At 44.0% G+C, this 23,378-nt stretch overlaps 1 protein-coding gene across 1 annotated transcript in view; it reads left to right on the top strand.

Moving 5' to 3' along the window:
• wapla (WAPL cohesin release factor a) overlaps nucleotides 1-22,945 on the top strand; it is a 29,104-nt gene extending 6,159 nt beyond the window's left edge. Inside the window, exons 6-20 of the mRNA XM_083650490.1 lie at nucleotides 1,187-1,282; nucleotides 1,781-1,942; nucleotides 5,445-5,581; nucleotides 7,457-7,568; nucleotides 9,166-9,396; nucleotides 9,963-10,074; nucleotides 10,604-10,701; nucleotides 10,986-11,062; nucleotides 12,822-13,000; nucleotides 13,441-13,556; nucleotides 13,752-14,000; nucleotides 14,480-14,696; nucleotides 18,210-18,298; nucleotides 18,647-18,742; nucleotides 20,584-22,945. Of these exons, the coding sequence (XP_083506616.1) occupies nucleotides 1,187-1,282; nucleotides 1,781-1,942; nucleotides 5,445-5,581; nucleotides 7,457-7,568; nucleotides 9,166-9,396; nucleotides 9,963-10,074; nucleotides 10,604-10,701; nucleotides 10,986-11,062; nucleotides 12,822-13,000; nucleotides 13,441-13,556; nucleotides 13,752-14,000; nucleotides 14,480-14,696; nucleotides 18,210-18,298; nucleotides 18,647-18,742; nucleotides 20,584-20,649 (2,037 nt within the window). The 3' untranslated portion in view covers nucleotides 20,650-22,945. The remainder of the gene's footprint in view (nucleotides 1-1,186; nucleotides 1,283-1,780; nucleotides 1,943-5,444; nucleotides 5,582-7,456; nucleotides 7,569-9,165; nucleotides 9,397-9,962; nucleotides 10,075-10,603; nucleotides 10,702-10,985; nucleotides 11,063-12,821; nucleotides 13,001-13,440; nucleotides 13,557-13,751; nucleotides 14,001-14,479; nucleotides 14,697-18,209; nucleotides 18,299-18,646; nucleotides 18,743-20,583) is intronic.
• Nucleotides 22,946-23,378: the final 433 nt, after the last annotated feature.

Below are 23,378 nucleotides of genomic sequence, written 5' to 3'. Positions count from 1 at the left end.
TGGCGGATGAAATCCCATGAAGAGGGAGAGGGGGTGACTTTGGCACCCCTTTGGCACTCAGACCTGAGCCTACTAAATATTTAATGAACCACTCATGATTGTCAAAACTGTTTTTTATTTTCGAAAATGTCAGTGTCATGTAACATGTTCTTTACTTCGGTGGTGCAATGCTTGTTTGAGCTAAAAATCCACAGCAGAAGCTTTTTCTATTAATTAATAAAGCCTTAGACTTAGAATCAGGGGAAGCAATGCAACATTTCACTCACCATTTTTTTTTTTTTTTTTTTACTTTTTTTTTTTTACATTTTTTTTTTTACTTTTTTATTTTTATTTTCGAATTTCGATTAAAAGTCGACTTTGGCCAGCGAATTTCGAATAGTGTTTTTGCTAGAAATGCCCATCCCTAGTGCAAGCCAGGCTTTGGGTCGATCTGTGCCTCCAATTCCCTGCGTTTACTGTTCTCAACTGGCAGAATGACTGACTTTGTCTTCATTCATGTTATATAAGTCACACAATGTTTCATTCTGTTGTCTCAGTCTCCCATCGTTACATTCTGCGATATGTATGTGTCCGTTTTGTAGTGCTTATTCACAGCAGCAGCTTTATCTTTGAGCTAGAAGGCTTGATTGAGATCCAAGTACAAGATCTTGTTGTAAGTCTGATGGGGGCGGGGGTTAGCTTTGCACCCAAGCATTTGTTTTTGTTTATTATTGTCTTTACAAGATTTTTAGTTTTACATTTCCATGGTTGAGCCACTGCAGCTGAATGAATGTAAAAGATACACTGCGGTAGGGATTTAACGATGTGACATTTCACAGTGCAATACGGTATCTACCAAAATATCGTAATATGTATACGGTATTTCACGGTATTGATTTTTACAGAAATCAATACCCGAGCAGAAACTGAAATTAATATGAGAATGTTTTACACATAGAGCTCCATTATGAACTTACTTTGTCGTGGCGTGCATATTGGACAACATATTGTGGGCGCGGAAAGCTTACGGTCGGTACGATAATCATGGTTGCTTCCGCGGTATCTCACGGTTATCGTTACATCCCGACACTGTTGTCACGTCAGTCTGGGAAAGTCTGTTGAATCCAAAAGGCGTTGAATCTGCTGCTATCTTTTGCTTCTGTTTAGCTTGACCAAACTGACTCGTAAACTTCTTGCTGTGTTCCAGTCCCCTGCTAAAGCTGTGTATAACGCTCGCCACTGGAACCAACCTGAGCCAGAAGAGATACCTGCGCCTCCTCTGCCACGATCTCAAACTGCTCCGGTAAGATATGGCCGTCTTACTGGTTAGAAATGCCATACTGAAAAAGGTACCTAGCTATAGAGAAAGTGGTGGGGGAGAAGTAGGGCGTTGTAACCAGTTAATTGATGTCACTGTGACAGCCATCATAAAGGCAGAATGGATTATACCCGGACATGTATTGGAAATATCTGGTAAGCCTTTGCTTGTTCCACTGTTGTCTGCTAGCTAGACAAGCTAACCAGCTTATTACAGAGCTAGCAGCTGCTAAGCTAACCTGCTTTTTCCATGCAAGAAAAAGCTCAATCCTAGTTGCTGTCTGGCAACTAGGATTTCAAAGTAAGATTTCAAAGTTGTTAACTTTACGCTACCTCATCTCACATCCACGTTAACAACCTATATTAAAGACTTGTTTGCCTAAGAGAATGTTCAGCTGTGGCAGATCTTCTACACGTCAGTGAACAGATTTTGTGACTAACTTCTATATGAACTTCATTCCTGCTCTGCCCTCTTTCTCCTCAGGCCAGTTTATCAAGCAGCAGTAAGGACACCAACTCCCACAAAGACGACGGCCTGTTCAAAGCCCCGCCGCCACCGCCCAAAGTCACCAAGTCGGAGACCATGCCCACTCGACCCAACCAGGACATCGTCACGGCACTCAAATGCAGGAAGGAGCACAAGGAGGTGAGTCCAAGGCACTCTGCCAGATGTGCTGTTTTCACACACTCCATCAAGCCACCAGTACCATGGGAGGGGGCGTTCAATCTTTTGCAACTCAATACAAATCTCAGTGGAGTTTTCACTGTATATCTGAGTGGAGTTTTCACTGTATATCTGAGTGGAGTTTTCACTGTATATCTGAGTGGAGTTTTCACTGTATATCCCAGTGTAGTTTTCACTGTATATCTGAGTGGAGTTTTCACTGTATATCTGAGTGGAGTTTTCACTGTATATCTGAGTGGAGTTTTCACTGTAAATCTGAGTGGAGTTTTCACTGTATATCTGAGTGGAGTTTTCACTGTATATCTGAGTGGAGTTTTCACTGTATATCTGAGTGGAGTTTTCACTGTATATCTGAGTGGAGTTTTCACTGTATATCTGAGTGGAGTTTTCACTGTATATCTGAGTGGAGTTTTCACTGTATATCTGAGTGGAGTTTTCACTGTATATCTGAGTGGAGTTTTCACTGTATATCTGGAGTTTTCACTGTATATCTGAGTGGAGTTTTCACTGTATATCTGAGTGGAGTTTTCACTGTATATCTGAGTGGAGTTTTCACTGTATATCTCAGTGGAGTTTTCACTCTATTTGTTTGCATGCTGACATGAAGTCATCTCCAGGCCAGGTGCCGGATTTCCAGCATATGGACTTTTTAGAGTCACAAGCTAATTTTGTAAAAAAAAAAAACGCTTATGGGGTCACTCGGGTGTAGGGCTGCACGATATATCGTTTACACATCGACATTGCGATGTGCGCATGCGCGATAGTCACATCGCAGGACGTGCGATGTCAAAAGCAAATTAACTCGTCATGTTGCTTGATAAACTCTCACTTTAGGGGTAGCCTACTGAGTGAAATGCAGTCTCTCTCAAAGGAGAGAGACGCCCCGCTACTGTACTCACTCATTTAGTGCTTAGCTTCAACACAACAAACATGCACAGAGACCTAAATTGAATTATCTTTTGCTTATGTTGCGTTGCTGACAGACAGTAGCCCGTCTGTAAACGATGTGGTTGCGGAGGCGGACTTGTCCACAGTTTGCAGCGCACTCGCATACAGCAGGCTGGCTGCTGTAACTCAACATGTCCGTGGAGTGGAGATATTTACTCTTGAAACACCAAAAAGCAAGACCGCAACTTATGACACGAAGGCTGATTACTGAGAAGTTGTCCGTGTTATCACTGTGGCTGTCTCTCCCCTTCAAGTCTGATGTTGCATCACATGATAGCAGTAACGTTACGGTAGAGTTAATCATACATAGCGACTTATTTACACAAAACATGTCAGTGAAAATAAAAAGAGAAGAGACATATCTGGGCAATTAAATGTATATTTATTACTTTTCACGAATGAATTGTTTGTCACCGGTCGGCTGCATGTGAATCCTCGTCTCTCTGTACTGCCAGCCTTGCGCTCAAAAACCGGAACTCCGCAGATGCGGAGTGTACCACTTGGTCGTTTCTGGAGGGGGTTTCCGGGGGGTCAGACCAAGTGTGTAAAGTGGCAGGGGTGTTTCATTGTTGATTTATTGAAACGTTAGAAGAACGAAAGAAGTTGAAAGCAGTGATTATAATCAATGAAATCTAATGTTTTTCTGCAAATAGCATCATTGGGAGGTAGATTCTGGCACTCAATATTAGGGGTGGGCAATATATCAATTGTATATCAATATTGTGATATGAGACTATATGGTCTTAGATGTTGGATATGGTAATATGGTGATACAGCATACATGTTGTCTTTCCCTGGTTTTAAAGGCTGCATTACACTAAGTGAAGTGTAGGCTAGTGACATTTTAAAGTAGAATGTCATAACTTACTCACTTTTTCATGTATGTAGCCTAAGTCATGGAAATCCATTGGTCAAAATGTGTATGCACCCTGATAGATGACGCTCTGAGGCCTACAGTATAGGCGACAGCCCAGTGGTTGAGAAACATTAAAATACCTAATTTCCCCTCCAAAATCAGATGGACTCCTCTACAAAATCATCCCAATCATTCTAGAAGTATTCTTTTCTTTAAAATAGAGCTATTCTGGTAATCTGGTGAAAATCTGTATTTTTTCATATCGCAATATATATCGCAGGGGCAGGGAATATCGCAATGTCAGTTTTTTCCAATATCGTGCAGCCCTACTCGGGTGTGTGTTTTAATCCAATGAACAGCACGTTCATTTCTATCACAAAGCACCAATTCCATGGTGTAGCATAGCTGAAATATAGAAATAAAGTTCATGAAAGCTGGGGAAGATACAGACATCACTGAGACAGGAGTAAAAGCCAAACGGCGGTCGGTAGGTATAGATTGAATAAACGGGTGGAGATGGGGAAACCGTTTGACACTTGGCGCGACAAACGAAGGGAAACCCGGGTGTTTGTTCTGCACTGTGTCTGCTCAACCAGCAGAAAGACAGCGCTCTTTCCACATGGGCTCAATCCCAGATAGACGGCCGCCCTGCACGCACTCCCATACATGAGCTCACCGGGTCGGAGCGATAGATTACCATCGCCATTCAGCAGAAACATGTCTTCTGCCCAACAACGCTCCTGTTATTAATTTCATACAGGTTTGAGAGGGTTGGCGTGCATTGGAGCATGTCGTTAAGCTCGCCATTGTTATTTGAATCCAAGTATGGTTTGGGGGGGGGGGGGGGGGTGTGCAGCAATGATGAGTGTTGGTTTTCATTTAAGCCTTCCTACAGCTTGTGCCATTTACAGATGGCCCTTTTGGCTCCACATCAGACAGTTAGTCATAGATGCCCTAAAGTAATGTGGCTGCAGCTAAGCTGTCGCTACATGCACTGGTGTTGTTGTCTTAACCTCGGGTCCTGTCCTATGGCCTGCTGCTGAGTCCACACCGCAGGGCGGTCTTAACCTCGGGTCCTGTCCTATGGCCTGCTGCTGAGTCCACACCGCAGGGCGGTCTTAACCTCGGGTCCTGTCCTATGGCTTGCTGCTGAGTCCACACCGCAGGGCGGTCTTAACCTCGGGTCCTGTCCTATGGCCTGCTGCTGAGTCCACACCGCAGGGCTGTCTTAACCTCAGGTCCTGTCCTATGGCCTGCTGCTGAGTCCACACCGCAGGGCTGTCTTAACCTCAGGTCCTGTCCTATGGCCTGCTGCTGAGTCCACACCGCAGGGCGGTCTTAACCTCGGGTCCTGTCCTATGGCCTGCTGCTGAGTCCACACCACAGGGCTGTTGACATGCGCACGCACACATACCATGGCACCGCCGATCAGGCCCTAACTGCCTAGACTGAGCTGTTATTGATGAAGGCTATTGGCACAGTCAGCTAATGCTGCTAATGGAACCAATAGACCCGAACTTTACAATCACAGCACTCCTCGTTCTGTGTGTGTGTGTGTGTGTGTGTGTGTGTGTGCTGTGTCCATGGGGTGTCTGGATCCACTGCACTGTAGCATCGCAATTAACTGTGATTAACCCCAGTGCCCTCCCCTTCCACCAGCTCTACACGGTGGTGCAGCATGTGAAGCACTTCAACGACGTGGTGGAGTTTGGAGAGAACCAGGAGTTCACCGATGACTTTGAATACCTGGAGACGGGGCTGAAGAGCGGCCAGCCACTCAACACAAGATGCCTTAGGTAAGAGGACAAACCACTTAGTGCTGCCGCCTCCTGGTGGCAGGCTGTATACGGTCCTTTCCAAGTTTGCTCTGACTTAGGGTTTTTTGTAGGGGTGCACCAGTCGGGTCCGATACTGGCCTAATTGACTGTACTCGTACTCGCCCGATACTGACACCGCCGTGCACCCGGCACCGATACTGACACCGCCGTACACCTGGTACCACTTTACGATATGCGACATGACGTGAACCTGAAAGCAGCAACATGCTCACAGCTGATAATGCGTTGCAGAGAAGCTTGGCTGTTCACTATAGCAGCAGAAAGCTGCTGACAGTCTGCCTGCAGCGCATTGTGAGGAGAAATAAAAAGCTATCAAGAGGTCAGTCATCAGCTGATACAGCTGCACTGCACCGCAGCTCGCCCACTCGTGCTCGCCCATTCACTCTCTGCCATCTCTCTGCATTAGCTTACAGTTAGCCGTTAGCCTGCAACAAGCTCCCAAAACGTTATGTTCAGTAAAGTTGATGGTGCATTCAAGGTCCATTCAAAAATGATGATGTGTTCAAATGTAATCTTGTCAAATATAAACAAACTAAAGAAAATGACTAAAACCCATGCTTAAAGCCCCATTCAGTAAGTTTTCCAAGTTTTGCTATTGGAGAAACTGCGCCCTCTGGGTGCAATAGTATCGATAACGATATCGCCGTTCAAAGTCAACAAAACACAGCGCCAGAAAGCTCTATGTACATCGGGTACTCACCACGTGATGAAATAATAATCCATAGTTCCGTGAAACATCATTTTCGTAGCAAATCCGAATCGAGTTACTTCCTTGTTTTCATGAAGACAGCGCTTCGGCTGTACAGCGCATGCGCGCATCCTTTTCTTTTTTCTTTTTTATTGCCACGGGACGTGGCAGACAACCTGCTTAGTCCCAGGGCTGGCCAATGGAGGGCGGTGTGGGATAAATAAAGTCGAGAGTCTCCCTATTACAAGTCAATCTACCATGTCCTAAGACTAAAAAGCTCTTATATTACAGTAAAAAATGTCAAAAATCTTACTGATTGGGGCTTTAAAGGCATACCAAAAAAATAATCACAATCTGCCGTTGACCCCTAATTAAGTACTCTGTATCGATACTCTGTATCGGCAAGTACTCAAATGTAAGTTCTGCAAAAAAGTGTTATCGGTACATTCCTAGTTTTTGGCTACAGGTGCACAAAATTTGCATGCACGATATGAGTACTTTATTAAATAGATGGGCCGATACATGCCAGTGATGCCACTCATTTCACATTTGTTTATGTCGCCTAGTATTGGCCTGTTATAAAACAATTACAGGAGCAGTTGCTTCACTTCATCAGAATATGCATGGAAAATTGTGTAATCAAATAAAAGATGATAATAATAATGAAATGGAACATTAGCTTGCGCTTCACTACAGAGATCAAAGAATCACTACACTGCAGACATTTTTTCTCCTGTCAGAAGTTTTTTTTATTGTACCAAAGCACAGCTCTTTAAAGTATCAGCGTGGGGACAGTACATGGGAGCTGGATTGGCACAAATTCTGATATTACAGATACTATTAGTGCACCTGTCTTTTGTGGTAATGTGGTAGGATACTGTGGGGTTTCTCTATGATAAAACAGAAAGTAGGTTTAAAAATACTGCCGGTCTGCCGGTCAGGAGAGGCAACCTTTCAGTGCTTGATCTGAAGCTGTAGCAATGTTTAGTAGTATGGAGAGTGGGGAATCCAGCCTCCTCCAGGATACGGTTCAGTCTTTAGGCAGGGAGAATGAAGTATATATATATATAAAAGAAAAGTCCTGGCGGTGATATGTGATATTGACGTTGAAACACTGTCTTTCCTTCCCTCCTCTCCTTCTCTAGTATAATCAGCCTGGCCACACGGTGTGCCATGCCCAGTTTCAGGATGCACCTGCGGGCTCGAGGGAAGGTGGCGCAGGTCTTCAAAATCCTCAGTGATGCTCCACAGCACCCGGTCAGTGCAACTCCTGTGTCACACATGTTTCTTGACTCACTCACTTTTTTCTCCTTTATTTGGGAGCGTGGTCCATGGAAATGTTCTAACAATCAGAAGTGGGCCTTAAGTTACAAAAAGGATGAGAACCCCTGCTTTAGACCATCAACATTGAGTAATATTACCAAAATGGACAGATCCTAGAAATGTTGGGTGGATGAGTTGAGTTCCCTCCTCTGATATGTGAAGCGCTTTGAGTGTCTAGAAAGGATCTATATAAATCCAATCAATTAGTATTCTGATTATTAGCGAGAGATTTATTTCGTTGTGCAACTTTTTTATGATGGCCTTAAAAAGGGCTTTTCACAGCACTTAGCCCAGGGCCAAATGCTTCCTTAGCCCTGAGCTAACTTGTGTTTTAGCCCTTAGCTAACACAGGTTTTCCAAAGTGGGAGAACCCTGACTTTAGTCCCTGTGCAACAGGGTTCTGGTATCTGTCGGGCCGTGTGCAAAGTTTGTGTCACGTGTGTGTGTGTTGTCCAATCAAATCAAACCTCTCCATCACAACATTGCTAGGCAACGATGCGTGGCATTCCTAGGCTAAAGTGTTTGTTATTACAGTACCATATCACATTCAGGGATGTATTTATCAGCCCTAAGCTAAGATTGATCCATGGGTGAAATGTTTGTGTGAAAAGGGGTTATTAAGCTAAAGGCCAGGTTAGGCCTGCACGATATGAGGAAAATCTGCGATGTGCGACGATAACATTGTCCGATATAGCGATGACGATACAACTTGCGATAAATAAACAAATATTAAAGTATGCATATTAGCTATACAGTTCCTATAGACGGTTTTCACCAGAGCGTAACCCCACAGCACTTCCTTTTTCTCAGCATTCGGCAAACTGCAGAAATATTCACTCGACATCGTTACTTTTGTTTTCGCCGCTCAGCTGTATAGACGGTTTTCACAGAATGGTCAGTCCTGCACTTGAATGTTTTTTTTTTACTTTTATGTCCATAGCAAACACTGCAACAGGAAGTGAGCGGGGGTTCAATTTAGAATGTTTTTGTTGTCAAGTTAAAACCATCTACCGTATATCTTTCTGCTTTAATAATGCTAACGTAGACCCCAAACATAGCCTATGCCCACCGAATAAAGAAATACAAAAAATACACACTGACTATCTGAAACTACACACAGTGTGTTTGGGCTTTGGCAGAAGGGCGGAGCGCACTGTTGCAAGGGAAAGGTGTATGCTGGATTTACAACACAAGACAAAATGATCAGATGCTGAGTGGGAATGCATGACGCATGTAAATAAAACCACTTTTGTTATTGATTGCGTTTCAGGCAGTCTTTGCGACGTGTTTATTGCGCATGTTCATATTGCGATGACGATGAAAATACGATTAATTGTGCAGCCCTAGGCCAGGTTCAAGATAACCCTAAGCTAAGCCTGTGCTCTGTGAAAAGCCTGTAGTCTCCCGGGATACACTTTACCCATCCAGGTGTTCGCCACTAGTCCGGGGGAATCACACCATTCATCTATGGAAGTTCTAGGGTGCCTCCATGCCTTTGTAAAAGCAGTCAGTCTCTCTCTTGTGCTTTCAGAACCTGGCCCTGTGCACGGCGGCCCTGATGTACATTCTGAGCCGGGATCGCCTTAACATGGACCTGGACCGGGCCTGCCTGGACCTCATGATCCGGCTCCTGGGGGTGGAGGAGGAGGAGTCGGCCCAGCCGGACCAGCTCACTGCTAAGGAGGTGGCAAAGGTCAAGGAGAAGATCAGGAAGCTGTGTGAGACGGTGCACAACAAACACCTTGACCTTGAAAACATCACGGTGGGTTATCCTCTTAGTCTTAACTATCAAGTTAAATCAACCGTCGTCAGTCATATATCAGAAAACTGTCAACAGCTTTGCAGACATTCATTTAGTTTGACAGTTGTTATGAGTTGATTTGAGTTAAGTTGTGGACCAGTCATGTCATTCGTGCATGAATGACATCACTGGTCCACGACTTAACTCAAATAAACTCTCAATAACTGTCAAACTAAATGAATGCCTGCCAAACTGTTACCGTTTTCTGATATACTACCGATTTTGTAATGATAAATCATCGTATTTTATTACCAACAACCACCTCCCCATTGTTGGCCCGAATCTCTCCTGTGCTCTTCTTGCTAATTGCTATCCTCTCACTCTTGACTATTCCATGCTGCCTCTCTAGCTTCTGACCGCTCAACAACTGATTGGCTATTAAGTCAAAATCTGTCTCAAGCACATGTCCAAATCAGTACCAATGTGCTTGATTGTGAGCCCTCGGGCGTTAGCAGGTGTACATCATGCTGTCTCTGTAAGGGGTTTGCTGGTGGTGATGAACATAGTGTAACTTGTTACCGTTGCAGACGGGCCACCTGGCGATGGAGACGCTGCTCTCTCTGACCTCCAAGAGAGCCGGGGACTGGTTCAAAGAAGAGCTCCGGCTGCTGGGAGGCCTGGACCATATTGTAGACAAAGGTAGGTGTGTTGGTCGGCCATCTTGCTCATGTCACAGTACACAAGTGGCCGTTTTGCAGGTGTCTCTATGAGGCCATTTACACCTGGCGCTAACATGCGTTTTTTCTGTGATCAGATTGCAATCAGATTGTGTTTTATCACTTGAAAGTACAGGTGTAAACACCCCCAAAACACATTGAAGAAGGATTGCAATCTGATCGGCCAAACCACCTCCGGAGGTTGTCAGGGATGCATTGTGTTCACATTGAACACAAGTGTAAATGCAATGTGTCCTCTCAATCTGGATACACCAACTTTATGTGGATTGAGAGGACACCCATTTCTGCAGTCTGATTGTAATCAGATTGCAGAAAATGCATGTTAACGCCAGGTGTAAATGGAATCAGGCTGAAGTGATAAAATACAATCTGATTGCAATCTGATGGCAGAAACCACATGTTAACGCCAGGTGTAAATGGCCTCTATATACCTTTAAGTAACTGTCAGGCTGCATAGTAACTGTGTGTGTGTGTGTGTGTGTGTGTCATAGTGAAAGAGTGTGTACAGAACCTGAGCCAAGAGGATGACAAGGAGAACCTGGTGGCCTCCTTATGGGGGGCTGAGCGCTGCCTGAGAGTGCTTGAGAGTGTAAGTACTGCACCATCAAGTTGGGTTTCTTCTCTCTCCAGTTGTACAAGAGTGCCACTCAAGGACCAGTAATTGAGCACAGAGAAAATTGAATTGGATGGTGGATTTGAACCGTATCCCTTTGACGAGACGCTTTGTGTAAAATGTTCACTGTGTCCTCTGTTACTTTCTGTCTCAAAGTGTTCGTTATCAATTGTATTTGAACTTTGATCCCTTTCTTCTTTCACTTAAGTTTCTCTGACCTTATTCCTTTATCGCCAATCTTTCTCTTCTTCTGCTAACAGGTGACCGTGCAGAACCCAGAGAACCAGAGTTACCTGATCGCCTACAAAGACTCCCAACTCATTGTCTCCTCTGCTAGGTGAGAAGCACACAGCTTGGAGCTCTAACTGTTGACTGTGACACTGAAATGTACACAGCCACTCAGCCATACATTAATATAGCCGTAAAACAGTTCTTTATTCAGCTTAGCCCCGTGCCCATTGTTTCATCGTTGTATTAATCACACTAAACAATGTCCTTCCAGGTATTACAATTACCAGCACGTCTGTTTATCACGGTTCCTACGGTCATGGAAAACCTGGAAAAGTTATGGAATTTCAAAATCCCACTTTGCAGGCCTGGAAAAGTCATGGCATTTGTAAAATCCTTGCAAATTTTGGGAAAGTCATGGAATTTAGTGCCTTTTCTACCTTTTTATAAATATTTTGATGGAAAATTCATGACCCCCCACCCCCCCCCCCCCCCCCATAGGCTCCATGTAATGTGACGCAGTGAGTCCAATCAATACCAGAAATGATTACTAACACACTACACAAATAGGACGCACAATTTTTTATTTCAATGTGATGCAGTGACTCTAAAGCACAGAAATTCAATATCAAGAGGTGTGGCCTATTTGTCCGGTGTAGTAGTCATTTCTGGTATTGATTCAGACTCACCGCTTTACATTACATGGTAATTCTATTATGGATCCTTGAAAAGTCACGGAAAAGTTTTTGAAATTGTATCCATGAAAAGGTTGTGGTGATTTTTTGGGGGAAAAGGGGTATTCAAATTACTACAGCGCACATAGAAATAAAAATCAGTAGAATATAAAATTATAACTACGGTAGATCCCTGGTGGGTACTGCAAGCGTTTGCATAGCAGCCAATTAAGAATGGTAAGCTAATTACCAATTAGCTTACTTATTAGCTTATTAGCTTAATAAATGGAGCATCAGGCATGGGATTTGTTTCTGATTAATCGGTGTCCAATCGAAATGGAGAGGATTTGTTTCAGGACATATATATCACTATATCTCTATATAACATCTATATAGCTTCTGGGGTGGAGTGGGGTTATATTCCTGTTAGAGATGTATGAAAATTTCACATCACGATTATCGTGACCAAAATCATCACGGTTATCGTATTATCACGGTATTCGTAAAAAAATTGCTGAAAATGTTCAAAAAGTACTGAGAGACTCACTGAAATCATTACGTTTTATATTGAAAACTCAGACCAAAAAAGGATTGATACACTCGGCGAAATCATTTCTCCAAGGCTGCACGTTGGCATCTGGGAGACTGTTGCCAACTTTGTTTGATGATGGACAGTATTTACCACGTTTTTCAAAGCACTGTAAACACGGTAACACGGGTTTGAATGATAATGAAAATTTGAAACGGTACGGTTATCGTAAGGAATTTTATCACGGTTATCATTAAAACCGGTTATCGTTAACATCCCTAACTCCTGTATTGGTGGGTGCACAACACCTACTGGGTGTCAGGACTGTCTCAAATATTGCTCCATGAGCATATGTGGCATCCTGTAAACAAACCCTCATCTGATGACGATAATCTAATCTCTGCTCTGTCTTCTTCAATCCTCTTCGGTCTTTCCCTTCATGCTCCATCTCCATCTCCCTTGATCTCGTTGTCCTATCTGTCTCCATCTACCCTTCATCATCATCATCATTCAATCTCATCTACTTATCTCCCCCGGTCTCTCCGTCACCCTTGTCGTCTCTGTCCCTCCGTCTCTGTTCTCTCATTTGTCTTTCACTCTGCCGCTCTCTCTACCTTCTGTCTTGTCTTTCGTCCCCCGTCTTTCGTCTTGGTTTCGTCCTCCAGTGGCTTGGGGCACTGCGAGGACATGATCCGGCGCTACAGCCGGGCGTTGAACAACACGTCGCTGTCGTCGTCGACGGGCGCGGCGCTGCCCCACTGCAGCTTCAGCAACGTGGGCAAGGCTGTGGAGGACTGCATGAGGGCTATTATAGGAGTGCTGCTCAACCTGACCCACGACAACGGTACGTCATTAACGGTGACATTCTGTCCCTTCCCGGGGGGGAAAAACATATATATTTGGTGGTGAGCTCATGCTAGTTTGTAGTTTATAACCAGTAAAACCCACCAGATTTTCTCCCCCCCCTCCCATTCCCGGCCCTACACACCCCTCCCATCAAATAAACTAGCGCTTCCCCTCCCCGACTCTTACTCTGTTGGTTCAGAGTAGACTTTTGAATGATCCCTCGTTACATGATGTGTTTACGCCCCGCCCCCTAACATCCTGCTTCAACTGGAAATGCATCCAATTCAGGAAGTAAACGTGCCCATTTTATGGGCTGTTTTTACGATCCTGCCTGTGTCTTGCAGCGAAATCCCGGGGTGTTATGCAGTGTTATGCATGTGTGTTGACTAGGAGACGGACTAGGAGGTGAATAACACTCTTTTTTTTTTTTGTCTGCAGAGTGGGGAAGCACCAAGACGGGTGAGCAGGAAAATCTGATCGTAACAGCTCTGAACTGTGTCCTTTGTGTGCCTCGCTACATCCCCCAGGAGCAGCGCTTTGACGTGCGAGTACTGGTAAGGACCTCAAAAAAAAACAAGAAGGAACAGAACAGCTAGGGGGAGCTGTGTGATAGCGACTGCAGTTAAACATCATGTCTCTTTGCTCTGTGTGTGTGTGTGTGTGTGTGTGTGTGTGTGTGTGTGTGTACCTCCGTGTGTGTACCGCTGTGTGTGTACCGCTGTGTGTGTGTCTCCTCTTCTCTGCACCAGGGCCTGGGCCTACTCATTAACCTTGTGGAGTACAGTGCCAGGAACCGGCACTATCTGGTGGACATGGAGTACAATGTCACCGAGAGCTGCCTGGAAGACAGCCTGCTCCAACCTGCCGCTGACGCAACGCAGCCGGCGGCCACAGAGGGGCAGGTGGCGGCGGCGGCACCGCCGTGCCCGGCCGAGACCCAGGAAGACGACGGCGCCGATAAGCCCACGTTGTCCGGTGCCCTGGCTGCCCTGGTGAAGGTAAGTGCCAAGACTCATTAATGACTATTTTGTGCAGTCATAAGGATAAGTGCTCGCAAAAACTTTTCAAATATATGGCCCAGTCTGAACCGGTGAACAGCTGTGTTAGAACTTTGATCGCCCTGGCAAATTAATTAATATAGGTAATAACTAGTGGTGTAATGGACCATAGTTGATGCGTGACCCGTACGGATCCCCCCCCCTCATGGTTCAGCACGCATGTGAACCGCGGATTAATTGCAAAGTTTTGCCATCATTGTATAGTGTAGTATAGTATAGTATTCTCTAAATTTCAGTTGAGTTGCAGTGAAAAGATACGGACAAGACAGATGCGTTCTGCGTTTCACTCTGAAGTGCAATGACTGCATTTGACTCCGTTCTTTTACCCCCCTTGAATGATGAAAAAGCTGCTGCGTTCCTCTGCTCCAGAGAAGTTGGGTGAATGGATGTGACATCGGTCTTGTCTCTCCACATCCCAGTTCTTCCTGCAGAGGGAGCGTGCCGCCATCCTGGCCGAGGCCCAGACCGACGACCTGATCAGCGAGGCGCCCAAGCCGGCGCCGGACCAGAGCGGCCAGTGGCAGGAGACGTCCGGAGAGATCCAGTGGGTCGCGTCCGAAAACAACGACGAGAGCCAGAACGACGCCCAGAACGAGAAGAAGGAGGAGGAGGATGAAGAGTTGGACCTAAATAAAGGTAAAGAGGTTTCGTGAGTGCGTGACGCACATGTGTGTGCGTGTAAGAGCTGTTTGGTTGTGGCTAAAATGATGATCCTGTCTGATTAAATTATGATTAAATTGCTGATACAGTTATGTCTAATATGTGGAATAAGTTTAATACCCTTTTACCCCCTGTTTAAGATAGCTATTTTGCGAATCTGTTTTATATTTTAGCCAGCACCGGCTCATGCTCTTCTGCTGCTCTAGGTGAAAAACAGTTGCGCTGCCCCCTCTATTTGCAGTCTGGGCAACCAGAGTCTATCAGTCTGACAACTAATAAGACTCTAGGAAAGATGGACAATATTGTGGAGTTTCCAGGTGTAGAGTGGACGTCTGCGCCAAGACTTCTGCTTCTGTGCACCACGGTTATTGTTGAGTCAAATTGAATTGACGCGAGAATGGAGTTGGAGCTGATCGATTGTAGGTCCAGACGGCGTTTCGGCTAATAATAATAATAATAATAATAATAAATAGCTGCATATGAGACGTCGTCGGACTGTAAGTGGAAAATATCGTACATCTGATCTGTCCCTGAGTCTTAGTCTGATAGACTCTGGGTTCCCAGATTGCTCTATTATAAAGCAAATGGTCTAGTCACTAGACTCGAGCAATGCTAGTGTGCTCAAAGTGTCAACAATATTAAGCTATCCCTATGCATGACGCAATAAGCAGACATTTTGCAGATCCATATACAAATAATGCACCAAACGGGTCTGCATAACCACTCCAATAACCTGCTTCCAAATTCTTTACAGCAGAGTCGTCACAGCGCATCTAGTTTCCAAATAATCCAATTTCAGCTCCTCAAACTCAATAACGCCAGTGCAAATCTCTCCTATACACCACTTGTCTCATGTGCTTTAAAACACACGCATAAAATCTGCGCGAGCAGATTCACAACTTAAACGATGACTAGAGAGCAAATCTACCTTTGGGAAGTGTGCACGGCAGGCCTTCTTAACGGCATCATCTATTTAGACTCTCTGTGCCAGTTCATGTTCTGTGGGGATTGTTGCCAGTCCATTAAGTCTGTCTTGTTTCATTCTGCTGCAGAGCTAGTTTTTTTTTATTAGTTTCAACTTTGAGAAACGGCATTCTCCTGAAGCAAATGAAACGGGGAGGATGAGAAGCAACCCGTAAGGCTATAAAAGCATCGGGAAAAAAGGTGCGTTTAGTGTTTTAGCTCCAGCTGCTAGATGTTTACTCAAAGCATATATTTTAACAATGAATCCATCTATTTTTGGAGTGCTTGCCCTTTTTACATTTGCAGCCAGATAATTCCGGGTGTTTAGACGTGCTGCTTCCATTTCCTCAGTGGTGATTGCTGGGTTGCAGGAGGCGGGGGAGGGAGGAGGCGGCGCGCTACAGGTGCAGCATGATTGACACATTCCTCAGCGAATGGGCTACATGCAATTTGACATGGCAAATTTGTGGGCAGGCCGACTGTTAAAAAAAAAAGGGGGCTGTCCTAGGCAATTGCTTAGTTTCCTCTATATGGAAACGCCAGCCCTAATTTAATAATATCAATCTTTTTTTAATGTAAGCGATCTAGTGCAGACTCTCTGGCCTACAACCATACACACTGTGGAGAGAGTCTTTGATTATATTGATGCAGGGCAAATTCTAAGCATTAGCATCAAGTCACTTGATGCTAATGCTAATGAAGCAGGCTTTAAATATCACTGCATCTGTTTGAAGCAGGCTGCAAAAACAATCCTCCTAGTCCTAATCCGACATTTTGCGCGAGCCCGCCGCTATCCACAGCAGTGTTGCCAATTTGGTGACTTTTCAGACCCCGCACAAGCGCAAACATCCATCCTCAGCCAATTAAGGTCCAATTGCTTGTTTGTGAGGCTTGAGTCGGATCCGGGTCCGCTCCAGAAGCTAACGGGCTCTTCCTCGCCTACCCTCTTCCATGAGGCTTCACCCACAGTTTTCTCTTAATCCTCTTGATAGACAGACGGCACTGACCTCCGTTGAGCAGCGCCAGGCAGTGAGTTGGAAAGAGGCACGATGCAGTGACGTGCACAGGCATTTTAGGGGGCAGGTGCTCAATTGAAACACCTATTATTTATGATAATAATAATCATTTATATAGCGCCTTTCTAGACACTCGAAGCGCTTCACATATCAGGGGAGGGATAGGAGGGATTTATAGCTATATATTATATCAGTGTTTCCCCTACCATTCTACAGGCCTGGCGGGCCCGCCAGGGCAATGGCGCCCCCGCCAGGCCAGAAAAAATATTGCAAAAAAAAAAAATCTGCTTTCCACAAAATTTCAATACACCTTTATGGCATATTATTACAATACAACAATACTGTTTTTGACAGTGTTGACAGTAATAGAAGATGCCAAATCATTCAAAACAATGAGCATTTTGCTTTTAGGAGTATTGTGCCAGCGTGCGGCGCTGTTCCAAAACGTGTCAACGTGTGTCCTTGCCTGGGAAACGCACATCCCATAATAAAACTGTTCGCATCGCATCCCATAATAGTATGATCATACATGGGATGCCATTGCGATCATAGTTGCGAACAGGTTAGCTAAAAGTTTAGCGTCGCAAACGAGGGCCCCCACCATTGCGGTCGGGCTATGTTTCGAAATCCCTCCAGGCCTGAAAAATTTTCTATATATATCATTACATTACATTACGACATTTGGCAGACGCTTTTATCCAAAGTGACTTACAATAACACATTCTTGTCAGCAATAGAGCAATCAACTATGCAACACAGTCTATGACAACTACAACATCTGAAGGAATAGTGGTAAAGTTAAGTTAGTAATTTAATTTTTATATATATATATATATATATATATATATATATATATATATATATATATATATATACATACATACATATAAATAAAAATAAATAAAACATACAGTCAGGCCGAGATTAACGCGGTGTGGTGCCCATGGTGACCACACTTGAAGTGCCCCCCCCTCCTTCCAATGTATGTAAAAAGGCTGAGAGAGGAGAGAAAATCCATGTAAATGGCAATAAAGGCCACGGGTTTGCATGAACTTGATGTGAAAGTGAATGGGGACAGCCCTATTCCACACACGCGCATGATGCACAAACATGACTTAAGGCTGTGTTCACAGTCACACAGTGTTTTTCTGGTGTGGAAAAGGTGCTGCCTCGAGCGCTTTAGTGAGGAGAAATAAAATGGGAACGATAACGATAGCAAAACAAAGATCTTCAATTCGGGGGGACGGCCCACATCCATTTCGGGACGGTTCCGGGAGAACGGTGAAAAAAAGTGAGTTAAGAGCCCTGCACAGCACAGGCGGTTATGTAACTGCAGTAAATCATAGCTAAAGAAAAAGCGTCTTTCCGACGGGGGCAAAGTCTCCTCATATTTGTACCTGCTCAGCGGTTCTCGACACCAAAGTTTGAAACCTTCCCCTCCAAGAGGAGTATGACTCATTTTCAATCTGTGTTCCTCCCCTGTGTGTGTGTGTGTGTGTGTGTGTTGTAGCTCTGCAGCATGCAGGCAAGCATATGGAGGACAGCATTGTAGCTTCCTACACGGCTCTGCTGCTGGGTTGTCTCTGCCAGGGCAGCCAGGTGAGACCGACAATCACACACACCTACACACTTACACACACACACACACACACACCAAAACACCAAAATAGTTAAATATTACTGAAATGTGCCAGACCCTTAGAATACATGATGGATTCTAGAGTATGATCAATCTTAGCTTTATTTACTCTTTATCATGTTACTCCTTTGTATTGTGTGTAGTCTCTAGTCTGTATAAAGTCTGGTATAGTTTTGAGCCATACAATTCTGACGTGTGACCAGTGACACCCTAAATGAAACCATTAAAAGCTAATAATTTCCAGCAACTGTTTTTCTCTCTCTTCTTGAGGATATTCAAATGTTTCTACTGCTTCCACGCCCCCACAGATCAATGTGACTACTGTGAGGGAGAACCTGCCTAAAGGGGACTTCTCCATCATGACGGAAATGCTGAAGAAGTTCTTGAACTTCATGAACCTCACTGTGAGTAGATCTGGTTTTCCCTCCGTCATCCGCGTGATAAAAGATGATTGAAAGGAATGTTGAATTTGAGCCAGGATGATTATAACACTGACGTGTATATAAATCCTTATATAAAGAGTTTTAAAAACTCTTTAAATGAACAGGGAATTCTCTGATAGAACGGGAGCTGAGGAAAGGTGTGCGGTCACTGTTGAGCTCTAGGCTGAGATAAGAGCAATAGAGACACTGCGGAGCGCGTCATCATTCAGAAACCACGCCCGAACGGGGGGAAACAACCAGGGAACCTGGCGTTCTCCTATGTCGCGTGTTGCACACAAAGATCATATATACGGAAGATGAACACTCCAACTTACTTCCTTGACGGCTAGATCCACATTTTTCTTCTCGCCAATTCTCAATGGCTTCCTTGTTTTGCTCGGGAGTACAAAAAAACTTTAATTGGTGATTTTTTTTTACATTTGTTGTCTGCGCAGCCCCACCACACAACAGCTTTTAGCTATGTTTAATTCAAGGAAAATTACGCTGGTGTATGGGAGTGAATGGAGAGCTTTCCCCTGTGATGGCTGATGGGCGTGGCCTATTTCATGCAGTGTCTCTATGAAACAGATTTTTCCTGTGCTCTATTTATTGAACTAAAAATAAAGGTATTAAAATGTGGTGCCGGAGGGCCTAACATTAAACACTGATCACAGGACCCTCCCTAGTTCAGGCGATGCTTCGTGCAAATTGTATCCAAGGTTCCATTGCCCATTATTTTAAGTTTAATTGGACGCACTGATCGTAGAGATGTTATATTTAAGGGGATCATTAAATTGTGCAACAGCGCGAACAAACTTTGTACGTGTACAACTTTTTTGAGGAACAGTGAGGGCAGCAGAACACTTTACCCTTTTGTTTCAAATATATTTGCAGCATCCTGCAGTCTGAAAGTTGCAAATGCATATTTCCCCCCCCTTAAAATATTATAAGTATACCCCTTCCCTTCAAACGCAGATTCAGCTCCCCACTGAATACATGTTGGAATGTGAAAGGAAAAGGAAGCTTTTATTTTGGTTTATTTATCTTAGTATTAAAGGGTGGAGGAGTGCTTAAAGGGACAGCTCACCCTAAAATCCAAAATACATACAGTATATTACCTCTCACCTGTAGTGCTATTTATCCGTTTATATCAGGGCAGTGGTGGGCCAATGGTTAGAGAAGCGAGCTTGTGACCGGAAGGTCGTCGGGTTAAATCCCCGGGACCGGCAGGATAAATCTGGGTGGGGGAAAGTGAAAAGGCAGCGCTTGCCCCTCCCCTCATTACCACCACTGAGGTGCCCTTGAGCAAGGCCCTTATCCCCAACCGCTCCAGTGGAGCTAATCAGTGGCCAGCAGATCAGACTGTGGTTGTACTGGTCAGCTTCCAGGTATGAATGTGAACAGGGCGCTCCTTAAAAAGAGAGTGAGACTCCCCCTGTATAAATAAAGGTTAAAAAAAAAAGTTTTGGGATAGTTGCCTGAGTTTTGGAGGTATCGGCCACAGAGATGTCTGCCTTCTCTTGAATACAATGGAACTGGATGGCAATCTTTTTGATTGGGCTGTTCCAGAAGTCCAGCTCGCCGTCCGTGGTTGGTCAATTCATATGTCTGTCATGCATTTTGTTTTGGGCTTGGGGGGGGGGGGGGGGTCCTTAACCATTAAGGACCGCCCCTTTTCAAGAGTTGTGCACCAGACGTAGATATCTATCTACAGCTGGCTACTGTGAGACTACCGCTGGTCCTCACAAGTGTAGTGATGTTCAAGCACAGCAGCACTCACCCTCTTGTTTTTGTCTCCCCTGGTGGTGTCTCTCCACACACAGTGTGCAATGGGCTCCACAGGACAGAAGTCCATCTCGCGGGTCATCGACTACCTGGAGCACCTTTAACAGACAGCTCACTCGCATGCTGACTGCACATCGGAGGGACTCCAGAGCGCTGTGTGGCGCCCGTGTCCCGACAGAAGCCACAGAGGGTCATCAGAGGCTCACCAATATCCCGTTGACTTTGTCTGATCACTCTGAATCTTTAGACACCGATAAAGGCAGACACTGATGTGCGTGTGGGCGTGCGCACACACGCACACTCGAATAATAAAAAAGTCTCAGCAGCTTGTGGAGCACAGCCTGAACCAAAGCCCTGCTAGCGAACAGATGCAGACCCCTTCGTCAGTTCCGTTAAACTAACGCCACCTACAGTCAAGATACGTACTAGGTTCATTCATCCTCAGGTAACTGGGAATCAGGCAGAGGCGAGGTGAGAGACCAAATCTCGCAAGTCTCTAAAATATCGTTATCTGTGGAATGTCAAATTTGAACATGGACTCATTGTCCCAGAGGGGTGAGAGCCCCTACGGCCATCTGGCCTCTCGTGGAGTCCTCTCTCTCCATTGCGAAGTTCAGATTCATGGTCGCAACAATAATGCTTAGCGGGAGTTAGGGCATTCACGACTAGTGAATTTTACTAGTCGACTAGTCGTCCCTAAAGGTAGTCGACTAGTCGTTTTAATTTTTTTTTTTTTTTTTTTTTTTTTTTTTACGACTAGTCGACTACTAAGCACAGTGTCGACTAGTGGTTTTACTAGTCGACTAGTCTGTGAATGCCCTAGCGGGAGTGTGAACTTCTAAATCAAATTTTATGAATCATTATATTTTAATCTCTTCCTTGTCCACATTGAAGCCAAGGGTGAAATCATTGATTAACATGAAAAACATGAATCATTTTCATGGATGTCAGAATGATGTCTCTATGTAAACTGTGTGAAATGATTTGAATTCATAAATCCATTTTACCTACATGTTTGCATTTGGCTTGTGATGGGTATTAAGGGAAAGAGAGTGTTTAAGCTTTGATTTGTCTGTACTGATGGTGCCCGTTATCTTTGTAAGGTGTGCAAGGTAGCAAGTCAAAAGATGGGCATATTTTTTCTTTTTCTTTGAGGGCATGTTTTTATTTTTATTTTTGTAGCTTTTCTGTTCATTTTTTAATTGATTAGTCTAAAAGAATTCAGCGGGTCTGTGTGACATGTCAAGTTTTATTTCTTTTTATTGAACTGATAATGGCACTTGGAAGTGAAATGCTGATATCAAATTTCAGTTTTTTTCTCTCTCGCCCATTATCAATTTGGAAATATATTGGTATATTTAGAGTATTTAAATTTCAATTAATTCCAGCATTATGTAATTATGCATTTACATGCATTTACTATTGGTATAACAGATGTGATGGATTACTCAAGAATTGGAGGATTGAACTTCCTTTTGAATTAGCAATGAAGTTAATTTTTGAATTTTAACGTATTTAATTTAATGCTTTTGCTTCTTTTGTAAATGCAACGTCTTGACCTGACGTCATGTGACATGCCACTTCTGTCTGGAGTTTTCGCCTCAACCTTTCATTCTGTTATTTCCCATGTGACACAGCTCTGGCTGGGCATAGCGTATCACAGAACCTGCTGTATTTGTGATTTGGGCCGACACCATGTGCGATGTCTCAAAATTTAATTCAAACTATTGCTACATATAGCCTACCGTATAAATAACAGCAAATGTCATTTTTACGTTGATGTTAATATAGACATGAGTTTTCTCTCTCTACGTCCAGCCACTTCCAGCTGTCCATCTTTACTATTGTTGCTTCATGATGTGTCTGTGTTGTTCAACCCTCATTAAGCTCCCATTTATTTATCCTGTTGTGGTGTTATTTTACCGATACTGATGCACCTGAACCTTTTTGAACACAGCTGTCTTGAACGCAGCAATGTCTTGTACTGCTCATGTACGATCACTGATTGAATGACAGCCATACCTATATAAGCAGATTACTTTAGTTTTATCTGGCTTGTTAGGGCTGCAGTGAACATAGCTAATGTGTTGACTGTAAATTAATTACTTTGCAAAAATCTGGTCTTGAATGGAATTTTAGAATGTAAATACTCCTGTACATAGTGGTTAATGGACATTTGAAAATGCTTAGACTACTTTTTTTTTTCCTCCCCCGAAGCTGATATTTTTATTTTATACAATATTTCTGAGTTGTCATTTGAAAAGAGAAAAGAAAGAGAAAAAAATCCCCGCAGGAAGAGACAAAAAAATGTTTGTACCAGTTTCAAGGACATTGTCTTTGGTTACATGTAAATAGTTGTATCTCAAAAAGGAAAAAAAAAAAAAGTTGCTACTTTCAGTACACTCCCCATTGTGTCTGCTTCTTCTTCCATTGTTTGAACAGCAGGGATGCACCAGGCCTTTCATTTCCTGGCTTGTGACTTGGACTTTTATGTATTCAGGGCTCTGGGAGGTAAACAAAACCCTTTACCAAACACAAGTAATGTTTAGTTTGGTGTTGGTATATTCCTGAGCGTATTATATTGTTTCTCTCTTTTGTTTTCGTGGCCCTATGAGGCCACAAGTGGATACTTTCTCAGAGTGGTGGTGTGTGTGTGTGTGTCTCTCCCGTTTCTTCTCCCTGACAAACTCGCTGGGACGGAGAGTCCACATCGTGCTCTGTGTATACTTAGCAGACGAGGCCCCACGGCGTCGACTTCTGCTACCTAATGGAAACAACAGCATTCTAAAAGTTGCTGCCACAGACTCTGAAACCAGCAAATCGCTAGGGGGGG

Source organism: Poromitra crassiceps (genome assembly GCF_964638095.1).
Source record: "Poromitra crassiceps genome assembly, chromosome: 14".
NCBI classification, from domain to species: Eukaryota; Metazoa; Chordata; class Actinopteri; order Beryciformes; family Melamphaidae; genus Poromitra; species Poromitra crassiceps.
Note: the sequence above shows the minus strand (reverse complement) of the source record. Positions and strands in the feature narration are given on the sequence as shown.